The sequence below is a fragment of the Martes martes genome (genome assembly GCF_963455335.1).
Source record: "Martes martes genome assembly, chromosome: 13".
In the NCBI taxonomy this organism is placed as follows: domain Eukaryota; kingdom Metazoa; phylum Chordata; class Mammalia; order Carnivora; family Mustelidae; genus Martes; species Martes martes.
In genome coordinates, this window is record NC_137901.1 from 75,315,289 (window position 1) to 75,327,457 (window position 12,169).

The 12,169-nt window shown below is 45.5% G+C and overlaps 1 protein-coding gene across 1 annotated transcript in view; it reads right to left on the reverse strand.

The window, feature by feature from the left end:
- USP30 (ubiquitin specific peptidase 30) overlaps positions 1-10,376 on the reverse strand; it is a 26,373-nt gene extending 15,997 nt beyond the window's left edge. The window contains exons 1-4 of the mRNA XM_080821477.1: positions 10,194-10,376; positions 6,594-6,703; positions 5,320-5,502; positions 356-459 (exon numbers count right to left, since the gene is read on the reverse strand). Coding sequence (XP_080677603.1) covers positions 356-459; positions 5,320-5,502; positions 6,594-6,703; positions 10,194-10,276 — 480 coding nt within the window. The 5' untranslated portion in view covers positions 10,277-10,376. The remainder of the gene's footprint in view (positions 1-355; positions 460-5,319; positions 5,503-6,593; positions 6,704-10,193) is intronic.
- Positions 10,377-12,169: the final 1,793 nt, after the last annotated feature.

Here is a 12,169-nt window from a genome sequence, read left to right on the forward strand (position 1 = left end):
CTTGCTGCTCTCCAAAGGACCCAGGTAATCAAGTGCAAAGTCACTCAAGGACCAAACAGAGGCTCACTCTTTGCAACTGTTCAAACCCTATCCTGCTAACCTTCTACCCACTGGGAAAACAAAAACAGAACCAAAAACAGCTGTCTTTTTCCTGTGACCACAAGAACAAGAACAGGAACAAAGTTCGTGATCTGGTCCCAGAAGACTAAACTGCCACAGAAATGTACACTCATGCCAGGCAAGGTCAACACTGGCATTTATTCCTCATGCCACAGCATCGAGGCTAGTTTTCAGCCCTCATTGCCAGTGCAGGCCCCAGCGCGTGAGTGGACAGGACTTTGAATGGGGTGTTCACCTGTTCTTCAAAGGAAGAGATCTGCCATCTGTACATTCTTAAGACATCCAACAAGCAGCTTGCATCTAAGACCTCATCGTCGGTGACTTCTTGGCAGGACAGAGCTGGAAACCAGAAAGGCAATTGTTAGATTCACTGGCAAAACAACAAATCAGGAAACCTACCCCGCACAACATATCAAAGCTAATTAAGCATCTCACTGTAAAATTCACCTTGGAATTATAATTCTTTCATTATTCCTCTCTGTAGCCTTACCCAAGGCTTAGAGGGCTGTTAGGCACTGTGTGTTTCCTGAGTGAATGTGATTTTTCATGAGCCTGTAGCATTTAAATGAAGAAACTGGCTTCAGCTTTTTGAATTACTGCCTTGATATAAATTGTTACAAGATTTCTACTGAATGAAATGGTTTTAACTCACAACTCTGAGGGCGGGAGGGCCCTTAAACATTTCATCTAGTCCAAGCCACACTCAGTGCTTGACTCACCTCTATCAGACTCTCTCTGAGGCCACAGGGCCTTCGCTTGTGTCCGTCCGCCCTGGAGTTTCACGGTAAAGCAGCAAGCCGTATGTGGCAGCCTGAAGGGGGCTGCTGTGGGGTTTACTTTTCTTTCTTTTATGTAGGCTCCATGGCCAGTGTAGAGCCCAACACGGGGCTTGAACTCATGACCGTGAGATCAAGACCTGAGCTGAGATCAAGAACCAGACACTCAACCGACTGAGCCAATCAGGTGCCCCTGAGTTTACTTTTCAGTCATAAGTAGAATCAAGCCTAATGAACAAAAACACGAGTGTGATGGGCTTATGAGTTTACATTATAGTTACAGCTAGATCAAGGGTTGGAAAACGTTGTCAAGGGTCAGACAAGAGACATTTTTGGCTTTGCGGGCTCTGCAGCAGCTACTCAACTCTGCTATCATAGCACCCCGGCAGCCATAAAGAGCAAGTAAATGGGCACGGATGTTTCAATAAAACTTGATTGACGAAAGCACACAGTGGTGCAGACATGGTCCACACACCATAGTCTGCTGATTTCCTGATCTTGCTGGCCCCCTACCACAGTGTATTCCACTGGACCACGACTGCTAGAGTATGGAAGATAAAAACACTGGGGCCTGCCACCTCAGGGCAGCTTCCCAAATGCAATCAACTCCGGGAAAACGAAGCTAGCCTATTTCTTCTCTTTGATCTGCAGTTAGTGAACTTGATACATTCCTTTGAGTACTTCAGGCTCTGACTCGCGAGGTTCTGAGCAACCTCCATCCGGATCTGAACGTGGTGGTGCCTCTGGGTGGTAACGTGGGGAGAAGCAGCAGCCCAGTAGCCAGTGCTAAGTCCTGAGGCCTGTCTTACCAGGGCAGATCTAGCCTGGTGCCAGACCTTTACCCTCCAGAACAAAGGGAGCCTTTGCAGAAGGCAACTGTACTCCCCTTTCTCCTCCTACACTCCTCAGGCAGCCTGTCAGTTGGCTTTTTTCCTCCAAAGGAAAATTTTACTGTCCCCTTTAGCCTTATTTTGCCTAAAATGCTGTGGGGCAATTTGGCAATATCTACGACTTTTCATAGCCTACAATTCATTTCCTAGTAATCTCTCTCAGGATCTATGCTAGGGAAACAAAGCTTGTGTGCACTATGGGCGCAAATAAGAACATTCACTGTAGCCCGTTTATGACAACAAGGCCCCGGAGGCAAACAAATAGCTAAATAACAGTATCTTGCCATTATGGATACTGTGCAACTGTGAAAGTGAACTAGGTTTGCAAATTGCACGTCTGATAAGGGACTGATATCCAGAACATATTAAGAGTGCCTGAGACATAACAATAAAAACACAGACAACCCAATTCAAAAATGGAGAAGGGACTGGAGTAGACATTTACAAAACAAAAACAAACGCAAAAAACACAACTATACAAATGGCCAGAAACACAGGAAAACTCCTGCTCAACAGAAACACAGGAAAACTCCTGCTCAACAATACTTCTCAGTAGGGAAATGCAGATCAAAACCACAACGAGATGATCACCTCACACCCAAGACTGCTACTGTCAAAAAGACAGACAATAACAAGTGTTGGCGAGGATGTGGAGAGTTAGAGCGCTGCGTGCACTGTCGGGGGAAGGCAAAATGGTGCATCTGCCCTGGAAAACAGCATGACGAGTCCTCAAAAGAATTAAACAGAATTACCACCTGATCCAGTAATTCCGCTTCTAGGTCTAGACCCCAAAAGAATTAGGAGCAGGGACATGAGTAGAGATCTGTGCACCCATGCTCACAGCAGCATTATTCACAACAGCCAGTGGGGGAAACCACCCAAATGTCCCTTGACTTATGAATGGACAAACAAAATGCCACATGTACACACAATGGGGTATTATTCCTCTGAAGCCTTAAACAGGAATAGAATTCTGCCCCACACTACAGCGTGGATGAACCTCACGGACATGATGCTGAGTGAAGTAAGCCAGAAGCACGAGGACAAACACTGTAGGATTCCACCTCTGGGAGATACAGAATCAAACTCAGAAGACAGAAAGTAGGACTGTGGTTTCCAGGATCTGGGGATCGAGGAGAATGGGAAGTTACTGCTTAATAGACACAGTTTCAGGACGGGATGATGGAAAAGTTCTGGTGAAGAACTTCAGTTACCCAACAATGTGAAGGTACTCAAAATGCTACCCAAAGGTGCACTTAAAAATGGTTAAGATGGCACATTCTTTATGTTATGGATATTTTACCACAATTTTTAAAAAGTGCGCAGTGGGAATGAGCAGGCAACCCACAGAAGATATAAGCCCGATAAACTCACAAAGAGAAAAAAATGAATGAGGTAGGGCTACGTGTGCTAAAACGGACACTCTTCCACCATGGATATTACTACGCTATTTGGTTATGAAAAAACATAAACAAAACAATATGTAATTTCTATGGGTGCTTAGAAACATATTTAAGTGCACAGAAAATGGTCTGGAAGGATACATTTGTATTTTTCTTTGGAAAGAAATGAGGGGAACGGGAGCAGGGCAGTGATAAAGGGGAACTGTCACTTTATGCGTGATGCTTTAAATTTTTACCAGCAGAGTGTATTCAAGTGTTACTTGTGAAATTAAAAATTGTCTCTAAAACCCAAAATAAACGACCCTGAAAAGCAGAGACAGGGAAGGGAGCCTAGATTCTAGGTGTAGCATGGCTCCGGTTCCCAGCCCTGGGTCATGCATGTGAAGAGGGGAGACTGGCGGTCATGCCGGGACAGGTATTCAACCTGTGTTGTACCGCCCACATTTCAGCTTTCCGCTGTGGGATGGTACTTGCTTACAACAGGGGAGCAGAAGAAATTACTTTCAAATTGCCCGTGATACAGAAGAGCAGAACTCACTTTCTGTGTCAAGCTGAGATCACCTGGGAACACATCTCCGTGAAGCGACAGTGAACCGAGTGTTTTCTAAATCCAGTTTTTTTCCTGACTGTGAGAGGGATATATGCTTACTGTTGAGAGCTTTAGAAATACGGTTGTTATAAGAGATTCTTAATCTCACAAAACAAACTGAGGGTTGCTGGGGGAAGGGGGGTAGGGAGAGGGTGGTTGAGTTACAGACACTGGGGAGCGTATATGCTATGGTGAGTGCTGTGAAGTGTGTACGCCTGATGGTTCACAGACCTGTACCCCTGGAGCTAATAATATATTATATGTTAATAAAAATTAAAAAAAAAATTTTAACAGAATAATAATAATTTATAAAAAAAAAAGAAATATAGTTGTTTTGTTTTAAGGTTTCCAAACTGTCAGCTGCACAAGACCAAAATTGCCAAGGTGAACGTTTTGGTGTTTTCCTGTCCAGCCTCTATCTGTGGAAATCTTTGCTTTGCTGAAGTCAAATTACAACTTATTTCGAACACCACTCTTTTAAACTTAATTAACATTATAGCCTATGCCTCTCCCATATTAAAAACATCAACAACAAAAAACACATGGCAAATATGATTCACAATGGCTACATAATATTCCAGTGACTACTTAATCATTCTTCTGCTGGACACCCCCACGCTCTCCTCCCCCGCCTTCCTTTGTAACCAGGTGTTGGGAAATCTTTGCACACACCCCAGCATTTCCCAAATTGTGTTCTGTGGAATGTCCTCGGGATGTGAAGAGATGTTATGGGAGAAAAAATTAGTTATACAGGCAAAAAGCTGGTTTAAAAATGAAGGTGGATGGGTGACCTCTTCAAACCCGTGCCAAGCCTGTATAACAGTGACTCCCTTGGCTCAGGGCCCCTGGCCAGCCACTCTGGATCTCGTGGGCTCTTACAACTCCTTTTCAGGCTAGTGTCAATCAAGGTCAATGGAATTCCCAGGTCAGATGGTACTGGACATTTTGCAAGCTAGCACCGTGTCATTCCAAGCTGCTCTCCGTAAAGCTAGCCCTGTGTCACCCCGCCACCAGCACGTGTGAACATGTTGTCCAACAGCTGGGCAGGACTGTGGAGTTTGCAGTCTTTGCATTGTGCTGACAGGCAGCACAATGATAACCTCACCGTTAAGGTTATTTCTATGTCTTTGATGATGGCCAAGTTGCATATCTGAGTGCCTGTTAGATACTCTTCCCATCTACCTAAATACAGTCTGTACTATTTCTTCTGCGAACTACCTTCTCGTTTAGGCTAAGACACTTCTTTTTTCTAAACTTTAATAAGCCAGAGTACTTCTTACAACCAAAACGCTTAAGTGGCAGTGGATTTGTTCTCTTCCCTAAAAAGCTGTTAATACACTGACAATTTTTAAAAACAAACGGTTACGTCTTTAAATTTTTTTTTTAAATAGCTGTTTGTATTTACTGCACCCACAGTGTTTTTTGGTTTTCTTTTTCCATGATGATCTGTGTTTCACACAGAAGCTATTAACCCTTTGCCTGCCCTCAGGGCTGCTGCTTTCAAAAGGCACACAATCCCCTTGAAGTTCCCAGCTAGATACCTTTGAGGAGATGCAGCAGCGTTAAGGATAAATACTGGTGGGGGGGGGCCTCCTTCTGATCCCGGGTGTACTGGGTGGTAAACTCTTCCAGCCACTTGATGAAAGCGGGGCAGGCAGACAGGCCTTGCAGCAGGGAGTTCATGAAGCAGGTGTTCCCTAGGTTGACAAGGCCAGGCACCAGCCCTGAAAAATGTGGGGGGAAGAAGAGAAAAGCACATCACATTGGACCAACTCTTTCTCTCCCACTTGGGAGCCAGGGTTTTTGCGTTGGAACCTGACAACGAAAATCCCAACCTCAGAAAGTCCTTATCCATAGACATCGGGGGGCCAGGCATTCTGTTTGTACCAAGGCCTGGTCCTAGCGCTGCTCCTTCAGAAGACTGTAAGCGACAGAAGGACAGGTCCCCTGTCATGGGTTACTTCTGACTGCCACCACAGTGTCTGGCACGGCTTGTACAAAACACTTCGTACCATCTCTCTCTCATTCTCTCTCTCCTTTGATAAGAAAGCAACATCAGAACAGAAGAAAACAATTGTTCTCTTGTTGCTCCCCAGGACAATGATTTTGTTCTTATAATCAGTGCGAAAGATACCACCAGAGAAATTCTGATCAGTCTTTCTGCGAAGAGATCAACAAAATCTGACATACTTCCCTTTTCTGCTGAAACTTTTTCAAAAAACTTTTTATTACGAATGTTCTCACACATGCATAAAATGAGAGGATATATAATCAACTCCAATCATAACCACCCCCCCCGATTTAACAATGATCAACATTTTGCTATATCGATCCCTTTTTTTGTTTGCTTGTTGTAGCTGAATTTTAAGCAATATAAGGAGAGTAGCATTTACAAAAGGGGGCACATTTTAAAATAAGGAAATAGAATTTTGTATTAAAGATGGTAGCTGGGAACTCTTACTAGCTGACTAGCAGCTAGTCAGCAAAACCACAAACGTGTCACACAATCGGTCAGCTTGTACTACTGAACAACACAGGCACCAGAGGAAGAACAGTTAGACAATTAAGCCACGTGAACTTTTTCATTACAGAGCATGTCTCAAACTCAAGATTTTAGAAGGGGAGGAACAGAAATCTTTGCACTATAGGGTCTAAAATAATGAGTCATTCAAAATGATTTCTGCTTAAAAGGAAGCAATGTCCCAAAACTGGAGATACAAGAGAACAAAAAATGCCCTCCTCTTTTTGTACTGTTTTGGGACCGTAAGGGCTTTGGTCAAGTCTACAGACTATGATGCGATAACCTCATTCTTACCTTTTCTGCGCTTCTTTCTTTCTGTAATAGGACCCCAAATCACATAGATGCCCGCAGCAAGGGCAGCAGCAATCCCACCTATAACACCCCAGTTCTTCATGACTTTATATCTAGAAAGGAAAATAAGTTTACTGTCTTCCCTCATCACAAATGCAGCATGTGTAAATACAGATATAGGTACAAAGAAATAACATTTCATCAAAATAACCGACTGGCCCACCAAACACCTAATGTTCAAGCTGAACATTCTCATACAGTACAGGGTTATGTCTTGAAACTCAGCATGTTCAGACACTAGGATTTAAAGCCTAAGGCAGGTCACAGAAGCCCCGTCTCACTCAGAGGGGGAACTCAGGTTTTCCCCTTACTCTGCCTCCCATGCTGGCACCACATTGGCTATGTCAGGGCCTTTGCACGGCTGCTCCCTTTGCCTGGAATGCTCTCCCCGCTCCCCAGATCACTGCATGGCTCTCTCTCTCACCTCCCCTGCACTTCTAACCAACAGTGAGAACCTGCACTGCTGGTCCCTTCTACCCAGTTCCGTATTTTCTTTTTATCACCTTCACTTATTAACTAGTTATTGTCTGTGTCCCTCACTGGAGAGCAAAGTCCCTGTGGGCAGGGATCTTTGTCTGTTTTATATATCCCAAGTCTCTAGATCATGCCTGGCACCTAAGAGGTTCCTAATAGTATTTACTGGATGATTACACACTGGAGAAAACATATAGAAATGAATCTATCTTTTAGAAATAAACAGGGAGGGAAGGCTGGGTGGCTCAGATGGTTAAGCGTCTGCCTTCAGCTCAGGTCATGATCCCAGGGTCCTGGGATCAAGTCCTGCATCGGGCTCCCTGCTCAGCGGGGAGCCTGCTTCTCCCTCTGCCTCTGCCTCTCTCTCTGTCTCTCATAAATTAAAAAAAAAAAAAAAACTTAAAGAAAAAAAGATTATTAAACAGGAAGGAGGCATACAATAGTATAAATGATCTTCTAAATCTTTACTAAATTAAAAATGTCTTAACTTGAGGCTTAAGCACCGAAGTTATTCTCTTACTACAAAGACACTTAAGCAATTTAAAAAACACTGTTTAATACAAAGTTATGTATTTCCAGCAAATAAGAAAAACATGTGGGTGAAGATCTATATATGCAATATATACCTGAACAGATGTGTTTGATATGTATATGTGTGTGATATATTCTTATTCCAATGTCTGCAGCAGATGAATACTGTTTGGAGCTCAGCTCAGTCAACATTAACTCAATGAAGAGTCACTAGTGATACCAGTAACTCCGTCTACAACAAGAAACATCTTCCTAATATCATAACTAATATGACACATAACTGATAACTGAATTCCAAACAAATCTCTGTTCTCTGGGACAAAGAGAATGCACACAGAACTTGGTTAAGAAAGGGGAGTTGCCAGTGCCGGGGTGACTCAGTCGTTAAGCGTCTGCCTTCAGCTCAGGTCATGATCCCAGGGTCCTGGGATCGAGCCCCGCATCAGGCTCCCTGCTCAGTGGGGAGCCTACTTCTCCCTCTTCCACTCCCCCTGCTTGTGTTCCCTCTCTCACTGTCTCTCTCAAATACATAAATAAAATCTTTAAAAAAAAGAAGAAGAAAGGGGAGTTGCCTTAATCTGGTTCAATTAAGGCTCCGCTCTTCCTTAGAGCATCATTTTCCCCTCTCAGGCTCAGCTCTGTCACCTGTACAGTGGGGACGACCAAGAGACCTGCTTCATGGAGTTCTGACAATCAAACAAGTGCTAGGGCATATGAGGCAAAGATAAGGGCTTAACAAACATTAGCTACTACAATTATTAAGTATTAACCATATCAATTGCATTCGGGAAAGTTATTCTTGAATTTCTTAGTGCTTTATTGTGCTGACTTCCACACAACAGGTGTATTAACAGAAGTGCCTGGAAAAGTTAGAAGAACCATTACTGAAATGCTAAAGCACTTTACAACTGCTTTAAATTCCCTAAGCAAACACTAATATTTAAGGGTGCATACTCTATGCCAGGCACTGTGACAATCTTATCTCATCCTAAAAACAATCCCACAGAGGTAGGTTCTATTATCATCTTCATTTTCTTTTCTTTTCTTTCTTTTTCTTTTTTTTTTTTTTAGATTTTTATTTACTTTAGAGAGAGCAAGAGCAGGGGAAAGGGCAGAAGGAGATGGAGAAGCAAATTCCCCTGCTGAGCAAAGAGCCCGATGCTGGGCTCCATCCCAGGACCCTGAGATCATGACCTGGGCTGAAGCCAGATGCTTAACCGAATGAGCCACCCACGTGCCCCTATCATCTTAATTTTCACGTTAGAGATGCAGCCAACTTGATCAAAGTGAGTGAGGCAGCGTTGAACTGAACTCATGCCAAGTCTGTGCTTAAAACCACAAACCTCTTGAGGGAAACTGAAGGACAGAGAGTCAGAAGGGATGGGAGAGAGGACTTGCCCAGGTCCTCAGCGAGGTATGCACAAAAAACCCTGTGAAATTTGATGACTCTGGAAACCCCCATCCCCCTGCAAAATGACAACACAGGAGAGCAGTGGGGTCTAGGAGTAAAAAGATCTGTCTTTTCCCCCAGCTCTACTGTGAGGTCAGCTGCAGGCCACAGGCAAAACCGTCTCAAGGCCTGTTTCCCATCTACAGAATGGGAGCACTGGACAGGACAGCCATTGAGGGCTCCCAGCCCTGGCATAATAAGCTCTTTAAACTGCTCCAGTTCCAGAGGAAAGAAGCTAGGCTGAGCAACAGGTCTCAGTCATGGGTCAGTAATGGGGATGCAGTGTTCAGCTCTCAAGACTGGAGCTCATGGGAGGATGAAGAAAAGAAGGGAAAGAGGGACCCTGACATGACTGGGGGCCCATACTATTGGGGTTCCTAGCAGGAATGGGAGACCTTAACAGGGCTGGAAGCCTTTACAGGTTAAGGAGTCCTGATCTGTTCTGGGACCCTTGCAAGCCAGAGATTCACAAATCAGACTGAAGACCCACATTGAATAAGGGATCCCTGGCTTGACTGGGGGGTGGGGGATGACAGGAATAGGGGTACTGACAAAATGGGGGAAGGGCTAGCAGACCTGGGTGGCTTTGCAGGGCTGTGAGAACCACGGCAGGATTGGGGAGCTTGGCAAGACTGGGTAACGCTGGCGGCCCAGGGCACGACAAGACTGGGGAGCCCAAAAGGACTGGGGGTACCCTGAAAGGATTAAGGGGTCCGGGAAGGCCTGCGCGGCGGCACTGAGAGGTCTAAGGGCCACTGGCAGAATTCGAGGCTTTGACAAGCCTGAGGGTGTCTGGAAGTTCTGGGGACAAGGACAGGATTGGAAGAGGATATGGCAGGTGGGGGCAGGGCACTGAGAATTTGGGGCGCTAGCAGCACTGGGGAGGGCTGACAGAATTGGCGTTGCCGAAGAAATGGAGGACCTGGAGGCCCATCCGCCGTCCCGCTTTGGGGCCTGGGCCTCCAACCGAGCCCGACGCAGAAGCCTCCGGAATGCTTGCTCCTGCTAGCGCCGTGAAAGGCCGCCGCAGGCCCAGGCTGGGGACCCTGGCCCCGGCCTCTCCGGCCGCCCCGCCCCCCAAGGCTCACCTGACGGCCGCCCCGGTCCGCAGGAAGCGCTGGATGGCCCGGTCCGCCGCGGTCATCGCCGCCTGAGCCCGGGTGCTCAGCATCGCGGCCGCGCGGGAGACCCGCCACCGCCCCCGCCACTACCACCGCGCTGGACGGAGGGTTCGGAAGCTTCCCGAGGCAGCGGAACCTGCAGCCGTAGTCCCAGCTCCTCTGGGGAAGGTAGGACGAAGGACAGGCTCCCCCGAGAACCGGAAGCAGCTGCCGCCGGAGAACAAGAGTCGAAGGACCACATCCTTGTTTTCCCTTCTCCCGCTTAGCAACCTGCGTCAGCGTCGGTTACCAAGGAAAGCCCTGTGGCTCCGGCCCGCTGGGTGTTCGACTTGTGCTTTGGCTCCGTGCATTTTAAATGTCTCACTTCCAGCTCCTGGGACCATTTTAATTTTTTTAGTTATAAAGAGGGCAGGCCCGCCCGAAACCGGGATCAGGCCTTGGCCACCCTTAGTTATTATTGTCCTCGGGAGCGTAAATAGGTCGCGGAGGAAAGGCCTTTAATGAGTACGCAGGCCCGTCTCTGACCGTATGACCAGAGAACGCGAGGCCTTTGGTGATAGCCACCGAGCTTGCCGTTTACTTACATGAATTGCTAAGTACGTCACATGCATTCGTCCCATTCAACCTTCACACCAGCCCTAATGTAACCCGTACTTTACAGGAGGTAGGAAGTAGCTGATAAGTGGTGGAAACAAGATTGGAAGCCAAGTCTGTCTCCAGAATAGCGCTGTCCCGTAGAAATATAACGGAGGCCACATTTTACATTTTCTAATAGCCACGTTAAAAAAAAAAGATGAAATTAATATTAATAATACCTTTTACTTGACCCGCTATGTCCAAAATATTGTGATTTCTTTATAAAAGTTTTTATTAAAACTTTTAAAAAAAGAGATCATTTACATTCTTTTTTTTTGTACAAAGTACATCTCGATTTGAACCAGGTGTTTTTCATGCATTCAGTAGCCGCACGTGGGCAGTGGCTACCACTTTGGTGAACACAGCTTCTAGAATCTTAGAGCCAGAGAGATTTGTACTCCCTTTTAATCACTCTTCCCAACTCTGGAGCAAGTGATTGCACCTGCTTTAGGAAAGAAATCAATGCTTTAGCTCAGTTCGTTCTCAAAATTTTAGGCCTCAGGACCCTTTGGTATGCTTAAAAATTACTGAGAGCTTTTGTTTAGGTGGGTTATAACTAAGCATACTTAGGCGGTTAGAAATTGAAATCAAGAAATAATTTTGAGGCGCCTGGGTGGCTCAGTGGGTTAAGCCTCTGCCTTCTGCTCAGGTCATGATGCCAGGGTCCTGGGATAGAGTCCTGCATCTGGCTCTCTGCTCAGCAGGGAGTCTGCTTCCCCCCACTCTCTCTCTGCCTGCCTCTCAGCCTACTTGTGATCTCTCTCTGTGTGTCAAATAAATAAAGAAATCTTTTAAAAAAGAGAAATAATTTTGTTTTTTTTTTTTAAACTGAAGTACCATTTATGCAATAAGATTCACCTATTAGTTCTGTGAATTTTAGCAAATGCATAGTCATGTAAGGACAACCACAAACAAGATATAGAACCTTCACCCCTCACCCGGAATAAAATTACTGCCTATCCCTTTGTAGTCCACTCCTCCACCCACCTCCAGTCCTTGGCAACTACTGATCAAGGCTGGGAAAAGTTTTAAAATCCAAGAATACCAAAGCATACATTCCATTAGACGTTGAAGCTATGACCTCATCACCTGTTGCGTACCTCTGGAAGCTCCAAGGTACACTCATGAGTGAGTGACAGTGGGAAAGGAAAATAAAAAAAGTCTTAGTGTTATTATGAAAATAGTTTTGACCTCAATAACCCCCTGTAAAGGTCCTCCAAATGGGGTCCTGCTACTGTATTTTGAGAACAGCCATGGTAGCCTGCCTAGTGAATATTCTGCCATCCCAACCTACAAGTGTGCTCTAG